The sequence below is a fragment of the Manis pentadactyla genome, chromosome X (genome assembly GCF_030020395.1).
Source record: "Manis pentadactyla isolate mManPen7 chromosome X, mManPen7.hap1, whole genome shotgun sequence".
Classification (NCBI taxonomy): domain Eukaryota; kingdom Metazoa; phylum Chordata; class Mammalia; order Pholidota; family Manidae; genus Manis; species Manis pentadactyla.
Genome location: NC_080038.1, coordinates 100,413,242 through 100,433,784, shown reverse-complemented (window position 1 = coordinate 100,433,784; position 20,543 = coordinate 100,413,242). Strand labels below are relative to the sequence as shown.

Sequence of the window (20,543 nt, the reverse complement as noted above, 5' to 3'; positions counted from 1 at the left end):
TTACTGTCCTGGCATTAGTGGCACTTTCAGTTGTTTCTCCAGTAAGGGGATGGACCAATGGAAACCATTTGTGAAGTTGGTCAATGTACCTATCCAGTGATTATGATATATATAGCACAGTCGTTTTGCCCATTAAACTACACATCCACAGACCTAGAGAAGAAGACTTGTTCTCACAGGGTGCTACAGGCCAACTAAATTTAGGGATCCTTCTCATTGAAGCTTTTGACCTAGTACCTGAAGCTCTTGTTTATTCTTAGTATTTATTGCTTGCCCTGGTAGAAGTGGTGATCATGATTTGATCGTTGACATTCTTCCTTGTGATTCAATTTAACCTTTCTCACAGATTCAGGTTTTCCGGCTATATCTGTTTTCATGGCCCAGCTTATGAGATTAGTTAGTCCTGGTGCTATTAACACCCTTTTTTGGATCATTACGTCTACACCTCTCTAGCTCGAAATGCATATAGTCAAGTGAAACATTCAGGCTTCAAAGTATGACAGCTGTTGAAAGTCAATGTGGGCTGCGGGCTAGCCAATCTAGTTTCATGGTCTACATATATCACAGGAACCACTTAATTGCTATTCTACAACTTGACTTTTTACCATGTACATACTTCTGAACTCATTGAAGTTTCTACTATTATTTGGGTCAGAAATGCCATTGACTCTGGCCTTTTCTGAGGTTTGAATAGCGTTGCTGTATAATGTATATTGCCAAGCTGCAGGATATCTGGCAATTGAATAGACAATTATGGCTAGAGGCAACTCTCTCCAAAAATATGACCTTCAGGGTGACATGTGGGTGGGGGTAGGAGGAGTTGTAACAGGCCTGAGAATGCTGTTCTGTCTCTTTGACTCATTTCTTTTAGGTCCCGCAAGTTCCACAATTTCATGGAAAAGTGCATGATAAAAAATTTCCTGTTTCGTCCTACTTCTGCAAACATGCTTCATCACCCATTTGTTCAGAATATAAAAAATGAAGGACATGTTGTTGAGTCATTAAAGAAACATCTTACTGGAATCATTAAAAAGAGACAGAAAAAAGGTAAAATATGTGAGCTTTTATTTACTGGATGAGAGCAGAATTTATTTTTTTCAGGAAAAATCATATTTATTTAACAATTAGATTGAAAATAAAAATTCTGAGCCCTTCAATATTTAGTTTTTCCACTAATATACCATATGCACTTAATTCATTATCTCTTGCTTGATCAGCTAGCTGTATAAGATTATAAATTGTTGCCAGTTACAACTGGCAAGTGTTCATATTCACAAGGACTTTGAAAGCCTCAAGAAGAATTTTGTGATGTACAAGTTTTAAGAAAATCCCTAACTAAAGAAATAAAATAAGTAAAAACATAGCAAAATCTATATCTTAGTGTTCTATTTGGACTTATATTTTAATTCATCCCAATGAGATAAGCAGATTTGTAATTAACCATTTATTAACTGTTAATTTTGAAGTAGCATCTGTGCACCGTACAAAGTTTATTTTATATAATAAACTCCTACTTAAAGATATGATTAAAGGAACTAATTTATGCAAGTAAAAATAAGCTTTTACATATTAATACCGAAACAGCAGGGTGGATTTTCATCAAATCCAGAGAAAACTACTTAGGAAGTTCTAACTTTATAGGTTGTGTGGCATATTCCACATTTAATTTGGAGATCTGTAGTGTCAAGAGTGGTAATGGAATGGAAAAGGGAGAACCTGAAAAAGATATCAGGCTTTCTCAGATGAGCTACAGAGTTGATTGCAGTAGAGCTTCTTCCATCTGCATAACTATAGGTATTCTATTTTGGGGTGAGAAGCAGCAGGAGTTAATATACCGAACCATGGTGGAGAATTCATTGGACCAGCATCACAGAAGCCAGCCAGTTTCAGATGGGTCCAGAAAGACCCCACATCTACTTGAGAATTTACTAATTTCCAGAACTGCATGATTTCCAGAATATTATGTACAGGAAAAGTGGCATTTATACAGAGATTACATGGAAGATGTCAATATAGTTGTCCTAAACACTTCAATATAGGAAATTCAAAAGAAAACTCTGTTTGTAAGCTTCTATATTGCAGTACAGCACAGCTGACAGGAAAGAAGCCAAACATTTTTAATACGTTAAGTGTAAAACCCAGAATTTAGATCTTTACCTTCTCACTGAAGGACCAAAGATCCTGATCCTCATTTTCAAAGATCTTCAATGAAAGGCCAAAACTAGGTGTGGGCCCAAGCCATAAGGTCCTTACATCTACATTACACAAGTATAAGCGATGCTCACCAACCACCTAGAGTTTCTCTTGTCCCTTCTCCCTTTGCCTTTTTCAATTCTTCTCTTCACAATTGTACCAAATTGCTAAATTCTCTTTCTTATGCCAAGACTAATTAGTCTGTATAGAATAGCTGCACTGTGTTACAGAAGTGTGCCTAGGAGCACGAACATATCTGTATCACCAACCAGGTGTGATTTGAAGGGTTACCTTCTTGTCCTTGTAAATTCACTTGACATCCTGAGCATAATGGGTACAAATTGACTAAGGTAGATTACATTAATCTCTGCTGATTGTTATGCGTTAATTTTTTTATTTCATCCAAAGGAGTACCTCTGATCTTTGAAAGAGAAGCTATTAAGGAGCAGTACACCATGAGAAGATTCAGGTACATTAGACAAATTACGTATGTTTTATGTTAGCAATTTGTGTAAGACAGCTGATTGCATACTGTTGCATTTAACTCAGGAAAACATAATCCTTTCTGATACAACAAGTAATAGATTTCTGTTTTCAAGAGATATTTGAGTGGAAATGTTGAAGACTATTTTATTACTACTAAGATTCCTTAATTTCTGGCAACAGAATGATCAGACAATTAATAGTGAGTATATTAGTAAGACAAATAATATTTCAACATCATAAGAATGATTCAAGGAAGATTTACTGAAAATATCTTTATTGTAGAAAATGCCCATCTTTTAAAATAAAAACATTTTCTCTGAATGGCTTCACTCCGCTGACAATCCTAATTGTATGGCAATCATTTGTATGTTTATTTTTAGAGGACCTTCTTGTACTCATGAGCTTCTGAGACTGCCAACCAGCAGTAGATGCAGACCACTTGGAGTCCTACACGGAGAACCCTCTCAGCCGAGGTGGTTACCTGATCGAGAAGAGCCACAGGTCCAGGCACTTCAGCATCTACAGGGAGCAGCCAGGGTGTTCATGCCACTACAGGCTCAGGACAATGCACCTAGGCCTCTACAGGGGCAAGCTCAGGCACCTCAGCGACTACAAGGGGCAGCTCGGGTGTTCATGCCACTACAGGCTCAGGGTAAGGTTAAGGCATCTAGGCCTCTACAGATGCAAATTAAGGCACCTCCACGACTACGGAGGGCAGCCTGGATGCTCATGCCACTACAGCCTCAGGTTAAGGCACCTAGGCCTCTACAAGTACAGTCCCAGGTACCCAAAGAGCAGCAGGCTGATGCCCAACATCAGGCATCAGAAGAACTGCAAGATCTGGACCAGGTACCAGAGGAATTTCAGGGACAAGATCAGGTACCTGAACAACAAAGGCAGGGCCAGGTCCCGGAACAGCAGCAAAGACAGAACCAGGTACCTGAACAGCAACCGGAGCAGAACCAGTCACCTGAACAGCCTGAGGTCCAGGAGCAGGCTGCTGATCCCACACAGGCAGAGACTGAGGCAGAGGAGCCTGAGTCATTACAAGTACATGCCCAAGTGTTGCTGCCCCTACTGTCACAGAACCACCATGTGCTGTTGCCACTACATTTGGATACTCAGGTGCTCATTCCAGTAGAGGGGCAAACTGAAGGCTCACCTCAGGCACAGGCCCGGGCCCTTGAGCCCCTGCAGGCAGCTGGCTCAGTTCAAGCACTGGTAGAGGGACTATCAAGAGACTTACTTCGAGCACCAAACTCGCATAATTCAAAGCCACTTGGTCCACTGCAAACCTTAATGGAAAACCTGTCATCAAACATGTTTTACCGTCAACCAGAACAGGCACGGAAGAAAAAATCAATGGTTTCTAGTCTAAGGCAGGCATTGGCCAAAATACTCTCACCGAAGAAATTCCGGATAAAGTTATCACGAAGACCTGAAGAATCTGAGCTCTCAGATTTAGAAGCCCACAGGCAAAGGCGCCAACGCAGCATGAGGCATGAGGAAGAACTGAGACAAGTTGCACATGTAAGAGTTTCTGATATTTTTACTGAGTCATATATGCAGAGAAAATATGCTACTTCATACTTATGTTTTCCTTCTGTGAAACCAAATGAAATAAATATCTCTTGTGTCTCAGAGAATATTAACTTAATAATTTGTTCTTCAAATAAATTATCCTGAAATTTCCAGATAATTGTTACTAAATTTGAGAAAGAAAAACTTGCTTGACTGATCCAGGTAATTGCTTAGTATCTCCATAGAGATAGAGCTTTAATTATTAGTTTTCTACCTATATTCTCTTAACCAGTAAAGGAACACCATATGCACTTCCAAAATTACTATTTTGGATTTTTAAAATTACCTTCATAGTACAAAATTTCAAACATAAGTCATTAAAACTAAACACAAAAATGAATTTAATTTTGGTCCTCTAATCTCTAAGTTAATTTACTCTTTCCATAGAACACTGAATTGTGCTATTTAAATGAATTGCACTAATTTTTACATTTCAATATGTTTAAAACAAGGTTAAACTGAGAAGGAAAAGTATTCCAAAACAGTTTGTGTATAGTTACCAGATGTATGACTTGTCTCACTAATATTCCACCTGTTTTACATAATTAATGAATGAAGTGGCTTCATGGAACATGACACAAGTTACAAATTCGTCCCTGCGCTCTTGAAATGTCAGATGCAGTATGTTTATTTCTTTACCTTATTCTGGATTAGTCAATAAAATATCATTCTTTCAAAATTCCCTAATGTGCGTGGATATAATTTGGCTGGAACTGATTAATTTAATCTGACATATCTAACCTAACAGTCAAGGGTTTGTGAGCTTCATAAGCAAATTAACGAGGTCAACATGTTTAGGACAACAATTGCTTTCTAATACTGCACAGCATCCATTTACATAAGAGGAATCATTGTAAGGATACTAAATTAAACCTTGGTACCAATATCCATTTATCTAATATAATTAATATACTAATTAAAAATAAACGTTTTCTAAATGTCTGAATAACAGTCTTTTGGGTTGTATCCATTGAGCCAATTGAACAAATGCTATTGCCCTGACATGTTTAACATGAGAAATGTAAAAGCAACAAGAGAAGAAAGGCCCCAAAAGGGGAAATGGATGTCTAGTCTCCAAAAACGTGGGAGAAAGGAAGAGAAAGAAACCAGATAGAGAGGGGGAGGTATGAGTCTAGAATGGTGGTATTTGCCTGAAATTAAGGCATCTAAAATGCTAATGACTATTCTTAATGAGCCCTAATAACAGTTAGATCTAGCAAATTTTGCATTTGTGAAAAAGACGTTTAAGTATCCCTGAAAGACTCATAGTATTAGTAGCATGGCACATACTTATTGTCATTCAGTGTTTTAAATATATATGTGAGAAGCTATTCTAAAATGGAAGAAAAAGTCAAAAAATAATAGTTACTAATCCTATGACCCTAAGATCTTGCACAGACATTCATAACTTTAAGTGTGACTCTTAAAGAAAACATAGAAGAAAATTAATAGTACTATTGTCAAAGTCATAGGTCTTTTGAAATACCTGAAAATTTATTAGAGTTTAGAGCCATACGTGAGTGCTTCAACTCACCAGAAGGAAGGAAAACACATTTTCATTACTCTTGAACTGAAGAAATACTATTGATTGTCTTAAATGGGAAAACAGAAAATGCTCCTAAATTCCTATGGCTCAATTAGGGGCAAATATTTGCACTGCTGTATTATAGATTTTCCACTTCACAGGAAGACCAAACTTTGTAGTTACAGCCACTTACTAAATATGACAGTTTGGGCTTATAAGTTAAGTTTTAGACTGGAGATTCTTAACTTGGGCTTAATAGATGAACTGTAGGTGGTCAGTGATTCCCCTGAAAAGAAATGAGGACATATGTGTCTATATGTAGTTTTCTACAGAGAATCTATAGCATTCCTCAGATTCTGAAAGGGGTCCAGAATCAAATACTATTAGAATATACTGGTTTACATCAATTATAATATTTGAAAATTATTCTTTTAAATTGTACATTAAGATAATGATGTTGCTCCTATCACTTGCATTTTAACAACAGTTAAAATATTAATTTTTCTTTTTGTTTCAAAGGACAAAAAAGATGAATCATCAGACAATGATGAAGTATTTCATTCAATTCAGGCTGAAGTACAAATAGAACCATTGCAACCATACGTTCCTAATCCTAAAGGAAATGAAGTAGGTTTCTCAATATGAGTTGCTGTGACATTAATATGTGCCTAGAACAGTGGTTCTTAAACGTTTTTGTTTCAGAATCTCTTCATACTCTTAAACATTAAAGACCCCCAAAAACTTGTTTATGTGGATTGTGTAATTCAATATTTAATGTATTAGAAATTAAAACAAAAGAATTAAACTATTAATTCATTTAAAAAGTAATGAAGGTATTACATGTTAACATATAAAATTTAAGAACAGAACCTTTTTCCATCTTGCCTAATGGAAAACAGCTGGACTCTCATATCTGCTCCTGCATTCAATGTTGCCATATGTTGTTTAGGTTGAAGTATATGAGTGAAAGCTGGTTTCTCACATATAGGTAGTTGGAAAGGGAGAGTTTTCATAGCTTTTTCAGATAATTTCAATGCACCAAAACTAGAGAAGTTGAATCTAAAACCATATCAGTGAAATTTTGTATATTCAGTAATATTAAAATCCACTGGTCTATAGTGTGCAATGAATAGATGTTTTGCTCATACCTGGTTTTGTATCATCATGAATTGGTCAGAAAATTTTGGTTCACTATATGTATGTAGATCTTTCCAAGTGTTCACACATTGCATTATACAGCATCAAAAAAACAATATTTGTTAATACCACCATCAATTCCATCAAAAAAGTTATTGAGTATCAGTAAGCTCTGAAGTGCAAGGTGACAGATAAGAGTTTAAAATTTTTATTTTCACTTGAAAGCTCAAATTTTTCATGGCTAACAAATAGCATTAGTTGTTTACCCCTTGATTTGACAGGCTTACTACACTGATTTTAAATAAAATGCCTGCCAAATACCTAAGTTGAATAATCATAATTTGTCTTGTCAGTTTCTTTTAAGTAAAAATGTTGTCTCATTGTTCTTAGTCAGCAGAAGGGCTCCACATCATGATATTTAATCCTTCAAGGTGCTTCACAGTAGTTTACTATGTCTTTCATGAACAATTGTTCTTTTGAAATAAGTTCTTTTCTGATACTAACAATCCTCTGGCATGAATAACAGAGTATTGCTTTATAAATACTAACCACTGGCAGAAGGAACTTAAGCTGGATTTGTGTTATTTAATTACAAGAGGCAATATGTCTCCCTTTCTCCTTATTAAATGATGGTTTTACTCTTACTCTCAGACAATAATTATTACCTTAAGCATGACACCTTAATCAGGGTATACATAAGGAACTGCATCTGACTGGCTTGGAATACATCATTTGCCTTAGTATACGCTATTACTTCTAATCCTTTTCTTCTCCCCATTTTTCAGACCAAATACAGCCAATTCATATTAGGCATTTACCTTTCTTATTTTTTAGCTTTTATCTCTTATGAGTAATTTTAGCCTCTGGTTTACTAGTGTCAATAAACTTTTTGAGATCAGCTTCATGAACCAAGAGGCCTAGACTGGGTCAATGTGACGCCAGCTATCTGAATCTTAAGTGGAAAAAGTCGGTCAGATGCTTGTCCTGCATACTGCCAAAAAGCTAGTTACACTTAGAAAACTCACTAGCAAAACAGATGAATGATTAATAACATTTTTCATTTCTTACCTATCTGTCTTTTGGAGTGTAAAGACAACCTTGGGAAGTCATTACATAGAAAAAAATAGTGTAGTAAAGTTAGCATAGTTTCTAGAAATTATAGCATGATTTTATCAGCATTATTTAAAAATGTACCACAAATTTTCCTCTCTAAAGAATCAGTGTGACTGCTTTGCTCTATGTCAGAATGACCTATTTATTGGGTAGCTAAAAACTATTTTGAGTAGAAAACTAGACATATAAAATTAAATGAGGCAAGGCCCTATCCTATCTCCTCCATGGCGCCATCTACTAATGTTGACAGAAAGTAAATCTGCCCCACTAATGGCAACTGGCTTATTATATGTACTCTTTCTTGAGTGCTTTGCTGTATTAGATATATGAACAATAGAATCAAAATTAATTCATTTAGAATTGAAAAAGTATTTGGAACACTATGATATTACAGTCAAATTATAAAATGAAAAACATACTTTTTAAAAGATGAGACACTTTTGATTTGAGAAAGTTTAATGATGTATCAGTACATGTGTTACAAAATCTTTTGAAAATTTAGGGTTAATTTAAAAGGATGAGTGAATGAGTTTGAACTTAAATTCTAAGTGAGAAGTTTGGACTTCATATAAGAAGTAATATGAAAACAGAAAGAACATTAAATTAGCAATTGGGAGATATATATTCTGATTATAGATGCTTTTTGACTTGATGAAAAATTTTTAGAAAAGTGATTTTCCCTCCCTGGGTTATAGATTCCCCAATAATAAAATGAGGGTGTGTTTGAATATATGATTTCCAGAATGTGTTATTATACTAAAATTCAAGGATACCATCAGAAATTATGATTAAGCAGATCTAATGTTATAAGAAATTATGAAAACATGATTATTTATGAAAATCAGATTTTATAAGTTGGATTTTTAGAAAAATATCTTTATATGAAGAAAGGCATTTCCCATAAACTAATAGCTCAAAGGAATTTATGATTGAGAATTCTGATGTGTTTCATTGTGGCCTTAAGGTCCAAGAGAGATCTGCTTCAATGCCTTACAATCAGGATTATGCACACCATGTCAAGTTCTCTTCAAGGTATGTGTCTCTGATTTCTATATTCAAATTACTCACAATTTACTATCATGTAAAATTAAAGCTTACTTATTTAACACTAAGTTCTGTGTGAAGTCAAAGCTGAAATATTAATGTCAACATCATCATCAATGCTATTATTGACCCATATTTAAAACCTTATCTGCAAAGATCCACTAACTAGCTCTTTCATATTTGGACATACTGCAATCTCAGTGCCATTTAGTTTAATAATTAGCTTGTAAAATCCACAATTTAATACAATTATCAACAGTGCATATTTTGACAGCTTTCAATTAGTAATTTACCATAAAAAATCATGAAATTTCATGTGTATCATTTACTTAAATTACACATTTTGTCATATAGTACACCATAGATATCATGTACTACATGATAAAATGTACAAACAATCCCTAATCTCAGAAGCTAATGCCACAGAATGGGCAAGCCTGAAATGGTTCAGAGGAAAATAGAAATCTAAATCTCAATATGATATCAACGATATTTTACACTAGTCACTCTATTTTTTTAACTCTGTAATATCAATGATCTTCAGTAATTTTCAAACATCGTATTTAATGTTGTAGATGTGTGCAATGTGTGATATATGAAAGCAAAATTTTAATGTAGATTTTCCTTGAGAATCATATCCCTTCCAACTCCAACTCATAGTGGGCAGAACTTAGCCTATATTCATTCACTTGGGCATTTTGTTAATATTTATTGAGCACTTACTATATTCAAAATATTGAACAGTATGGTCACATGGCATAGAGTAGGTAGTATGTAGTATGTATACTCCTATTTCATGATTTATTGAAACCCCATATATTTATGCTCTTATATTTAACTGGTATGCAGAAATCTTAGAAAACTGAACAGCAAGATTGGGATATCTTTCTCTTTCTTTGCATTCAGTGAATGATTTTTCCTGGTCCTTCTGATTATAAGGACTAAATCAGTTTAGTTTTGTGTATACGTTTTTGGTATCATGAGGTATGACTTCAATAAAATTCAATATATAAAACTCAATATTGCTATTGTTTACACTGGAGTTGGTTGTTCATGTGCAAAAGGATTTTTGAATTTATGAATAGTGTATATGTTACATTTAAATATGGTTAAATTTATAGAATTAAATGAAAGTTGACTCTTCCAACATTTGGGGGTCATAGAAAAGACTCTTGTCCATTCCAGGCCTAAATCACTAACCAAATTCCTTCTTATATAAACATTCCAAAGAAAGTACAGAATTTTGCAGTACTGGTCCAAAGAAATGTTCTAAATAGTTCCTGAATTTGAATAGTAGAAACTAAAGTCTCTTGTTTATGTGTCCATCCATCTATGTAAATCAGGAACAGGGCATTAAAAAATACAAATGCCAAACATTTCAAATTAGGATGATAATAGTGGACTATTTGATATAACTATAACTTAGCTTTTTTGTCATGTTAAAATCCTCACATAAACTATTATGTTTATTGCTGTGTTACCAGGGTAATAATAATGTCAATATTAGCTCAAAGAAAGTTTATAAGAATTTTTATTAAAAAATATGTGAAGGAACCATATACTATATGGAAATACCTTTTCATACTTCAGAAATTGTTTCCCTGTCCTAGATAAATTAGCAGTTTTGGGGGGAAATGAAAATTAGAAAATATTACTTAAGATCTATTTATTTTCTGTTTGATATATAGCCATATGCTTAAAACTTTAGTCTTCATATTGAGTTGTATATCCCCTTGATGAATGTTAGGACTTGGCACATGCTTTTCTGTCTTCAATTAGTGTTCCTCGGCGATCTCTTTTGGAACAAGCTCAGAAGCCAGTTGACATCAGACAAAGGAGTTTGCAAAATCCTCAGAATTGCCCAGCAACATCAGGTGATTAAAAGCACAAAGTTTAAATAGCCAAAACATGGATCCAATGTTTTAACAGTTTATATTGCAGAAGTCAAGAAGGAATGAATCAAAAATCTGAGGGAGGCCAAGTAGGATTAAGATCAGGAAGCCATCAGATTTGACAATTGTGTTGTTGAGTAGTGACCTTTGAGAAAAGGAAAGTGATTTTCTGAAGTTTCTTCATTCAGTTGGGTCGCAGTTAGGTATGTGCCTAGGGAGGTGGGGGATGTCAACTGTACTTTCTATGCCATGTGTGAAAAATATGAGACAGGAACTTGGGAGAAGCCTTTTAACACACTAAAATTTATGGTCAATCTTTAGAATATTGAACTATTAGAAAGAATAGCTGTTCATGTGTTTTATTTATCAGTTTGTTGGTTCACCTCCCCGAAGTAAGATGTCTACAGTATCTCAAAACTGAATGTTACAAATTGGTGTTTTTACTCAAAATACATGAAAAAATTAATAAAATCATAGAAAATAACTTCACAAATTGTGATACAAATTTCAAAAAAGTGTTTTATTTTATGATGTGCTTTTGAGAGTTTAAATGAATTATAGATTTGTAAAATACTAGGATAAACAAAGCCAAAATTGTGCCTTAGATCTTAAAATCTGGCATTAGCTACTTTTAAGCAATCCAAGTAAACTAAGCATGGGAAAAATACCTGGTCAAGTCCCAAGCCATCTGTAAAAATGTAACATACAATTTTATTGAACTGTTAATAAAAAAGATATATAAGTATCCTGTATAAAAATCGTATCTTTGAAGACCTGAGCTTAAAAGCCCCACTCTTCTTAGGAAATTCAGGTAATGGCAGAATTATTTTAAATAGTAGTGTCGCCTAGTGTAGAAATACTATCTTGTGAGAAATAAGATAAGCCTGCATGAAGGATAACTTTAGGAATTTTTCCCACAGTATCCTTCTGGTTTGGCTAGGACTAATTTTGCCAGTATCAGGCAAACAACTAAACATTTAAGGTTCATTCATACTGCATTTTTTGAAATAAGGAAATTCTGCATTACATTCCAAAGCAGTCATGAACACTGCTGTGGATAACATCTGTGTAGATAATTGCTGAAGTTCTTTTCAACTCTAAATAAAATTCTATTATTTTGTCATATGTGCTACATAGCCCATTGAAGTTCCCATGAGATTGCACACTTCAATCAGAGCACCTTACTCCAGGTTTGCCTCAAATCTCAAACACTCAAACTTTCAATTTAGTCTAACAATAGAAATGGTTTTCTACAGAACAATGAACTGCAGAAGTATAACAGTGCTATAAGATGCAGACATAAATTGTAGGACATGTTCAGTATAATATTCAGAAAAGATAGCAGTGTTTGTAGATACATGTTTTTTGGAGTTCTAGTGTCTATACTTTGGCTATATTTAGCAGGGCTGCAAATAAAAAAGGACAGTACTGTTTATATTTAAAATTCAAACACACAAAAGCAATAAACAGGGACCTTAGTGCCCCCCTAGTGAATCTTTTTCTAAGTACATTCACTGACTTCTACTGATTTTTGAGCCTAAATATTCTTACTGGATTTTAACAATAAGTGTTATTATTATACTACAAACCCTAATTCAAAAATCCAGACTTCCAATCCAGATAAATTTACATCCTAAGTGGTGAAAGCATTTACACTATAGAACTGAGCTCTGCATTGATAGCAACTAGCCAAATGTGGCTATTAAAATTAAAACTAAGTTGAAAATGAAATAAAATTAAAAACTCAACCCCTCAAACACACTGGTCATATTTGAAATGTTCAATAGCTATGTGTGGCTAGTGGCTAATATATTGGACAGTGCAGATATAGAACATTTCTTATTACTGCAGAAAGTTCTGTTGCACAGCATCACTATAGATATGTTCCCAGCTTTATAAATAGGTTAAGGTTTTGTCTCTTTTCAATTGTTCACTTCTAAGTGTATTAAATATTTGAGGGTATATCATTGAGAAGATACTGGGGGATTGAGATTGCAGGTCGACTCTCTTGAGAGTTTTGTCTAATCTATCATCTTTAATACACTGTTAGGCTCTTTTCTGGTGATTAGTATGGGAGGCCAGTGGTGTCACACAGCCCTTTCTATTCTTGATATACTACTTTTAAAAATGGAACTTTTTATCTACCAGTATTACTGTGTACCTTTGTACACTGAGAGGGATATTTAGCAAGTGCACACTTAATATTACCAAGAGATAAGCCAAGTAGATCTATAGACAGAACAAACGTTGAGCCTATCACTATTCCTGAAAACAGAACCTAGGATCCTGACCCCATGAGAATTTATCAGGTGATATTTTTTGAATGGAAAGAGGCTATAAGAAAAACACCAAAGGACTGAACTGGTACATTATAAAGATGAAGAGAATGGCTGTGATCACTACTGTTATTAATGCCTTTTTGGCATTCCACAGAATCTTCTGAGGAAGAGAGTCCCATGACCTGGAGGAGGTCCCAGTCATCACCGCCTTATTCTACTATTGATCAGAAGTTACTGGTTGATGTCCATGTAGGTTTCCTTTTAATTTTCCATTTATTTTGACTTATATATTTTCATCTTCACTTAAGGGAAAGGTTAAAGGGTGTTTAGCTTTTAAATTACTCTTTAAATATAGATTTCCATTGTTAGTGAGTATGCAGAATATGAAATTGAATTTGAAATGGAAAAACATTTAATTGATCATAAAATATTTTATTTTTGCATTCTTATGTTGGAACACACTTCAAAAAAGGAGTGATAAAAGGCTATTTGTAGAAGCTAATTTCAAATTAAGGAATAGAAAATTGAGAATGTTCAATTATTGTCTATTATCATTTCTTGGATGATGAGGCAATACATAAAAATAAAACATTTAGCAAAAAATAAAATGCTCTCCGCATAACTAAAAAGTCTTCCAGTTCTTTTCACAGTGTGCTTACAGATCATTGTTTTATTTCTGTAATTATCCCTACATTACCATATATATCCCTTTCAGACTGCCCAAAGGCTGCTTATATTCCACATACCATACTTAAAGGTGGATTTATATTAATTTGTTTCTTATAATTGTTTGAGTTATTTTAAGACAACATATGTTATATAAAATCTAAACCTGGCAAATTAACATATCAATTTTAAGAGTTATGTGTTATCCCAATATCAGAGGATAAAATAAAAGGAAAAAGTGACTATATCTTCCATAGAGCATCAAATCATTTGCTCTACTCTCCAGTACCACAAACAATGTCTATTCCTCAGCAGACAAGCAGGGGCAATAAAAAAACTAATTAAATGTTGCCCTATGTAATCCAGAAAGGCTATTAATGATCATAGCCAAAGGTTTGGGTTTTGGCATCTCATCCTCACAGAAATGTTGGCTCTGTCTAGTGTGTGAACATCTTCACTTCAATGGAAAATATTTTTAAAATATTGTCATCTTGGAAACTTTTCAATCTGGAAGAAAAAGAAAGGCTACTAGAGACTACATTAACCTTTCTTGTGCACACAGGTTCCAGATGGATTTAAAGTAGGAAAAATATCACCCCCCCTTTACTTGACAAATGAATGGGTGGGCTATAATGCACTCTCTGAAATCTTCCGGAATGATTGGTTAACTCCTGCACCTGTCATTCAGCCACCTGAAGAGGGTGGTGATTATGTTGAACTTTATGAATCTGGTGCTGGTATTGATGGTGGTGATGATTCTAATGATGTTTATGAAGATACCAGTGACCATAACAACAGCAATGTCTTGGATAACCAGGTCGATCAGGCTGTTGATGTCGGTGAAGACCATGATGATGATGGCAAGGATGAGGCTGTTGATGGCAAAGGCAATAATTGTGATGATGATCCTAGTTGGCCAAGGTTGGTTTCTGGAATTACTTGCACTATCCATGTTTTGTAATTTCAGAACTATTTGCATCTTTAATTTTCAAAAATTATTACAAAGAGGGGGAATGAATCGCAATTGCACATTGGCAAATGACTGGTTTTCAACAACAGATTTTAAAGAAACAGATTTACACTTGAATGAAAAACAATTTTGCATTTTTTTATATTATAGTTTATTAGCATTCAAGTATTTATTAGGTTCTTCAAAACTGGAATTGTTGGGGTGTTACTGTTAAAATTAATGCCACTGGATCACCCTACCCTAAAACCACAATGACTGTGAGAAATGGGGTGAAAAATGAAGTCATGTGCTACTTAATATCTACAAAATAAAGCCCTGATATTTGTGGACAAAATCTCTAAATATGCTGAGAAAAATGGATTGCAAACTTGATTCTCACTTGATATTGTTATGCTGAAACTTACTAACATAGCATCATGCTTGAAATTCTGAAAACTTCTGTAACTAAATTCAGTACTCATTCAATTTGATCCTCTTATGAAATAGCTGCTCAAAGTGATAATATTTAGTGAAGTAGTGTTTTTGGCATACCACCAGTTGTTTGCTATATATATAGTTCTTTGCACCCACTCTAAACAGTCACAGTGTGATCTTATTTGCATATACTCCTGGTTTGTATTTAAACTGCTATCAAAGACATTTAATATAGTATGTTTACATTTTTTGAAAAATAACAGTGTGAGAATTGTTTGCCTTATAATATTGAAATTCATATATTGTTTTGGTTATTTCAAATGTTTTTGAGAGGATGAATATACATGATAGAAAAGACAGCATTCAACCTTTTTTCTCTTTTGCCAACCAAAAACATATACCAGGAATTCCATTTTCAAATAAATTTGCTTATAGAATTATCATAGATACATGTTTATGTTCTCATTTATGCAAAGGATCATTGGGATGTTTTCTTACATGTGATGTCCTTTGTAACTAATAAAATAACTATCTTAGCTTAATGCTATCTGTATTACTGAACTTCCTGGTGGCAGTAGTAGAACAATCAATGGAATTCTGTAGCCAAGCAGTCAATACACATGTTAGAAAAGCAAGGCACATGTTAAAATTAACATAAATTAGATATATTGCAAGAAGAATTACTGAAATATGTTGTGGTTGAGAAAAAAACATGGGCTTGATCATTCATGTGGCTGTGAAGTTGCAAATGCATGAAGTAGTCTATTATATATGAAAAAAACATATTCTTGCTACTAACCTAACACATGTTCTTAATAAAGGATGTAATTTCTCTTCCAGATGCAAGTTGTCTTCCATCTGCCACCCAAATGCAGCCAGGCAATTGGCAGTGGCTGTTGTATTAATTCAATATTTAAGATTGATAGAATGTAGGGACATTTTTCTTGTCTGTGTCATACCAATATGATTCACATAGAGCAAAAATGTGCCTGGTCTTATGGTATATATGTATAAGACACATCCTAATATTGTTTCATTTGCTGACTTTCAAATGTCTTTTTGTTGGGTTGTTTTCTATCATTAATTGGACCTTGTTATCAGGCCAAGTTATGACAGAAGTAGGAGCTGCAAACAAGATGGTAGAGATGGAACTGATAGAGAAGAAGGAACCTGCAGCAGCTATGGACGCCAGAGAGCCAGTAGTAGCAATGGAAGAAGTGCAGCCAGTGGGAGTCATGCAACCATTGGAGACCATGAAGAGCACAGAGCCAATATATGCACTGGAAACAGTGGCAAGGAGGGTAACGAAGGTAAGGGAGTCAATGGAACCACTGAAGAGAGTGGAGCCCTTGAATTCAATGGAGGAGAAACTTGCTCAGAGACAGATGGTCCAGGATTGGAGAGACCAACATCCCAGGACTTTGAACATCAACAGAAGGTAATGTACCAATTAAAAAGGAGAAGAAATTCCTCTCCTGTGAATGTGTTTCCTCACGTGATAGGTCACATTTCTAGCCATTAATATATTTTCAATTTCTCCCCCACAGCCTTTAAACATCTTTAATCACAACTGTAGATAGATCTTTACTAATTTGGGTGGCTCCTCTTTACTTATAGGAACAAAAGCAGCTTCTTTGTTTACCTGTTATGAAGAACATGTTTGTGGTAGTGTCTGAACACATACAAAAATTTTTTCTGGGAAGTTTCATTGTGGTAAAATACACATAACATAAAATTTTCCATTTTAATCATTTTAAGTCTAAAATTCAGTGGCATTAAGTACATTCATATTGTTGTACAACCATTACTACTATTAATTTCTAGAACTTTATCAACATCCCAAACAATTAAACAATTAACTCCCCACTCTCTCTCCTACCAGTCCTTGCTAACCTCCATTTTACCTTCTGCCTAGGTACCATACAGTAGAATCATACAATATTTGTCCTCTGGTGTCTGACTTATTTCACTTAGTGTAATATTTTCAAGGTTCACCCATGTTCCAGAATTTTCTTCCTTTTTAAGGCTGAATGAATGGTATTGCATAGCATTATTATATCACATTTTGCTTATCCATTCATCTATTGATGAACACTTGGATTGTTTTCACCTTTTGATTATCATGAATAATTCTGCTTGTGAACATTGGTATACAAGTATCTGTTGTTGAAGTAGTTTTCAATTATTTGGGCTACATACTTAGGAATAGAACTGCTGCAGTGGAATTGCTAGATTCTATTTTAACTTTTTGAGAAACTGTTAGCACATACAATTTAAACAGAAGTAATCCACTGGCTTTAGACAATGATTTTGTCATTTGCAAAACATTTATTGACTTTGTGAATAGGTTTAAAAATATTCAAGTAGCTTTAAAGATGCTAGACCAATAGGAATTATCACAGGAAAGATTTCCTGGCACACATGGTATTTGAATTAATTATTGACAAATGGGGAGTATTTGGATATCTGAAAACACAGGTGAGATTCCAGACAGAGGAAATATCATGCCAATTTACTTCCCCAGACTATTTGCCTATCACACAAACTGGCTTAGAAGATGCCATGCTCTCTCATGAATTAGTGCCTTTGTGTAAGCTGTTCCTCTGTCCATTAGGTTGCCCCCTCACTTCTTCTCTGTCTGATGAACTAGTCATAGGATGCTTCATGGTCCTACTCATATGATCTTTGACTTTCCAAGGCAGAATCATATACCCCTTCCTCTATGCTTGCAAGCATTTTTGCTCATAGTTTCATTTTAGTACTTATGATATAATTTAGTTATTTATTTGCTTTTATGTCACACTAGATTGTGAACTCCTAAAAGGCAGGAACTATGTTTAATCCATCCTTGATTACTTTTCTCTACCCACTTACCCAATCCCAGAGTCCATCCTAGGGCTTGTCTATGATAGGCACACAATAATTATGGAAGAAATCAATGAAGGAGAGAAACAAAGAAAAAAATGGAGGAAGGAAAGTCCCCAAATGGTTTCTAATGGGAAAGCAGTATCAGTGGAAAAATAAGTCTGTCTGTTTTATCTGTCCATCTACCTACCTGTCTAATTAAAGACATTAAAATAGGATACACCAACATAGTTTTCATAGCACTGCTGGATAGCTCCAGTAATCCCAAGAAATGTTTTTGATGTTTATAGAGTGAATGGATCTTCCTTTCATTTTAATGAAAAAGGACATGTTGCCATACATACACTTTTGTGGTTGGAAATGTCATAAAAACAAGCCGTTGACAGGGCAGAGCAACTCTCAGTGCCAACAATCACTGTTTAGACACAAAGAAATGCTTATCAACAGATAGGCTTACCAAAAAGTTTGTATGTTTTCCACAGCATATGGCATCCCACGTAAATTCTGTCACATTTTGTGTTTTTTTATCCTTGAGTTTTTTCCTTGTAAGTTAATGGAAACTGGCTACACTTTCAGTGAAAACATTCACACTTGAATTTGTGTTGGTTGATTTTCCATCATTAGCTTTGTCATTTGACAAAGTAAAAGTAATATCCCCACCCTGGTGCTCTTTTAAAATTTTTTCAAGTGGCATTTTGGCAGAGCATAGGTGAATGTAAGCTTTGCAATCAAACAGACCTCAGCTTTAAACTATAGTCCCCCTACTTAGCTCTATGACTTTGAATAAATTATTTAACTTCACTAAGCTTAGTTTCCTTATAAATAAAATGGAGATAATTATGCTTACTTTCTGGGCTGTTGTAACGATTCATAAAGATGTAAATAAGATGCCTAACAGGGTACCTTGTACACAGTAAAAGTTCCATATATATTAGTTCCCCAAATTGACAGCTAGGGACTTCAACCTCCTTGAATTTCTCCTCTGATATCAACTGTTTCAATACACATTAGTGCTATTTCCTCATAACATTGTTAAGTTCTTCTGGTAAATGCGTATTTTATAAGAGTACAGAATTGTAGATGTTACAAATTTTGCATTCTGTTTGTCAAATTACCCCAAAGCATATTATATTTCTCTCACTGTTAACCTCCTAATAAAGGCAAAATCCATTTTCAATCTTCTTTTAGGAGCAAGATGGTAGAAGTGAGGCCTCAAATGCCATTGTCTCAGGTAGTGTACCCGCAGTACATGATGATGAGGGTGACAGTATGGACATATCAGAAGCATCAACAGAATCAGATTTTTCTGCCAGCCACTCATCTCCTTCCTATGGTTGTGGGAGGACTGCAACTGTTGACTTTGCCAGTGCCATCTGTGAGTGTGTTTAATATAATCTCCAATTGCAGCAATCTGTTCATATGTTAAATAAAGTGTTTGACCACTGGTTTGTGATCTAAAAAGAACCAAATCATTCTGATATTCTGTTGACATAAATTCAGATGGATATTTGCTTTAAAAATACATTCTTCACTGAGTTTATGACACCTATGTTTGAACTACAGTTGAGAAACTGAATCCCCTCATCCGGGTTTTTTTTTTTCTTTAATCAAATCACAGTAACTTAAAATACATTCGTATCCAGAAATGTATTCTAGCCATCATAATTTGTGTTATCTGATGATTTAGGAAAATGATACTTCCAGTAAAAAATAAATTACAATAAAGGAAAATGAGCTTTACTAGGCTGTGTCTTACTTGTAGAAACACTCAAGCAGATATGGTGTATACACTAGTTATTTCTCAATATCTCCCCCTTACTTCTTCACAGTATATGCTGGGTTAGTGAAAGTACTTAAAAAATCACCTAAGCGAACCCCTGAAGTCAATGTTAACCCACTATATGTCTCTGCTGAATGTAAAAAACCACTAATCCACATGTATGAAAAGGAATTCACTTCTGAGATCTGCTGTGGTTCTTTGTGGGGTGAGTTTGGTTTCTTAAAACTGAGTTATTTTTAAAGAACATATTTACACCTATGTAGCAAACTTGTGAAAAATCATAGATGTGAAACATTTGCTTGCGATTGCCAAGCCATTTCCAAGCAAATAAAATATATACATATTTAAGCAGTTTATTTGCTTATTTATTTTCTCATTTACTTTCACTCAGTATAGTGTGCTGTTTGAATTGGTGCTCTCTCCCCTTTTTATTGTTTTTAACCTGAATTAGCTTGGCTAAAAAATAAAATTGGACTAGGTTATGATTATTTGGAAATTTGAGTTCAGTGTTTTTAATTTAGAGTAATGTGCAGCATATCACACCTAATGAGATATTATAGGAAAGATTCCTGCTGTTTCTTGTTTAAATAATCTTTAG

General features: G+C 34.4%; 1 protein-coding gene across 1 annotated transcript in view; it reads left to right on the top strand.

Annotated features, from left to right (window-relative positions):
* The window catches only part of NRK (Nik related kinase), a 124,282-nt gene that overhangs the window by 81,302 nt on the left and 22,437 nt on the right, over positions 1-20,543 (top strand). Inside the window, exons 11-21 of the mRNA XM_057495600.1 lie at positions 872-1,047; positions 2,602-2,662; positions 3,060-4,209; positions 6,305-6,412; positions 9,000-9,067; positions 10,859-10,953; positions 13,405-13,499; positions 14,479-14,837; positions 16,402-16,738; positions 19,354-19,540; positions 19,995-20,150. Coding sequence (XP_057351583.1) covers positions 872-1,047; positions 2,602-2,662; positions 3,060-4,209; positions 6,305-6,412; positions 9,000-9,067; positions 10,859-10,953; positions 13,405-13,499; positions 14,479-14,837; positions 16,402-16,738; positions 19,354-19,540; positions 19,995-20,150 — 2,792 coding nt within the window. The remainder of the gene's footprint in view (positions 1-871; positions 1,048-2,601; positions 2,663-3,059; positions 4,210-6,304; positions 6,413-8,999; positions 9,068-10,858; positions 10,954-13,404; positions 13,500-14,478; positions 14,838-16,401; positions 16,739-19,353; positions 19,541-19,994; positions 20,151-20,543) is intronic.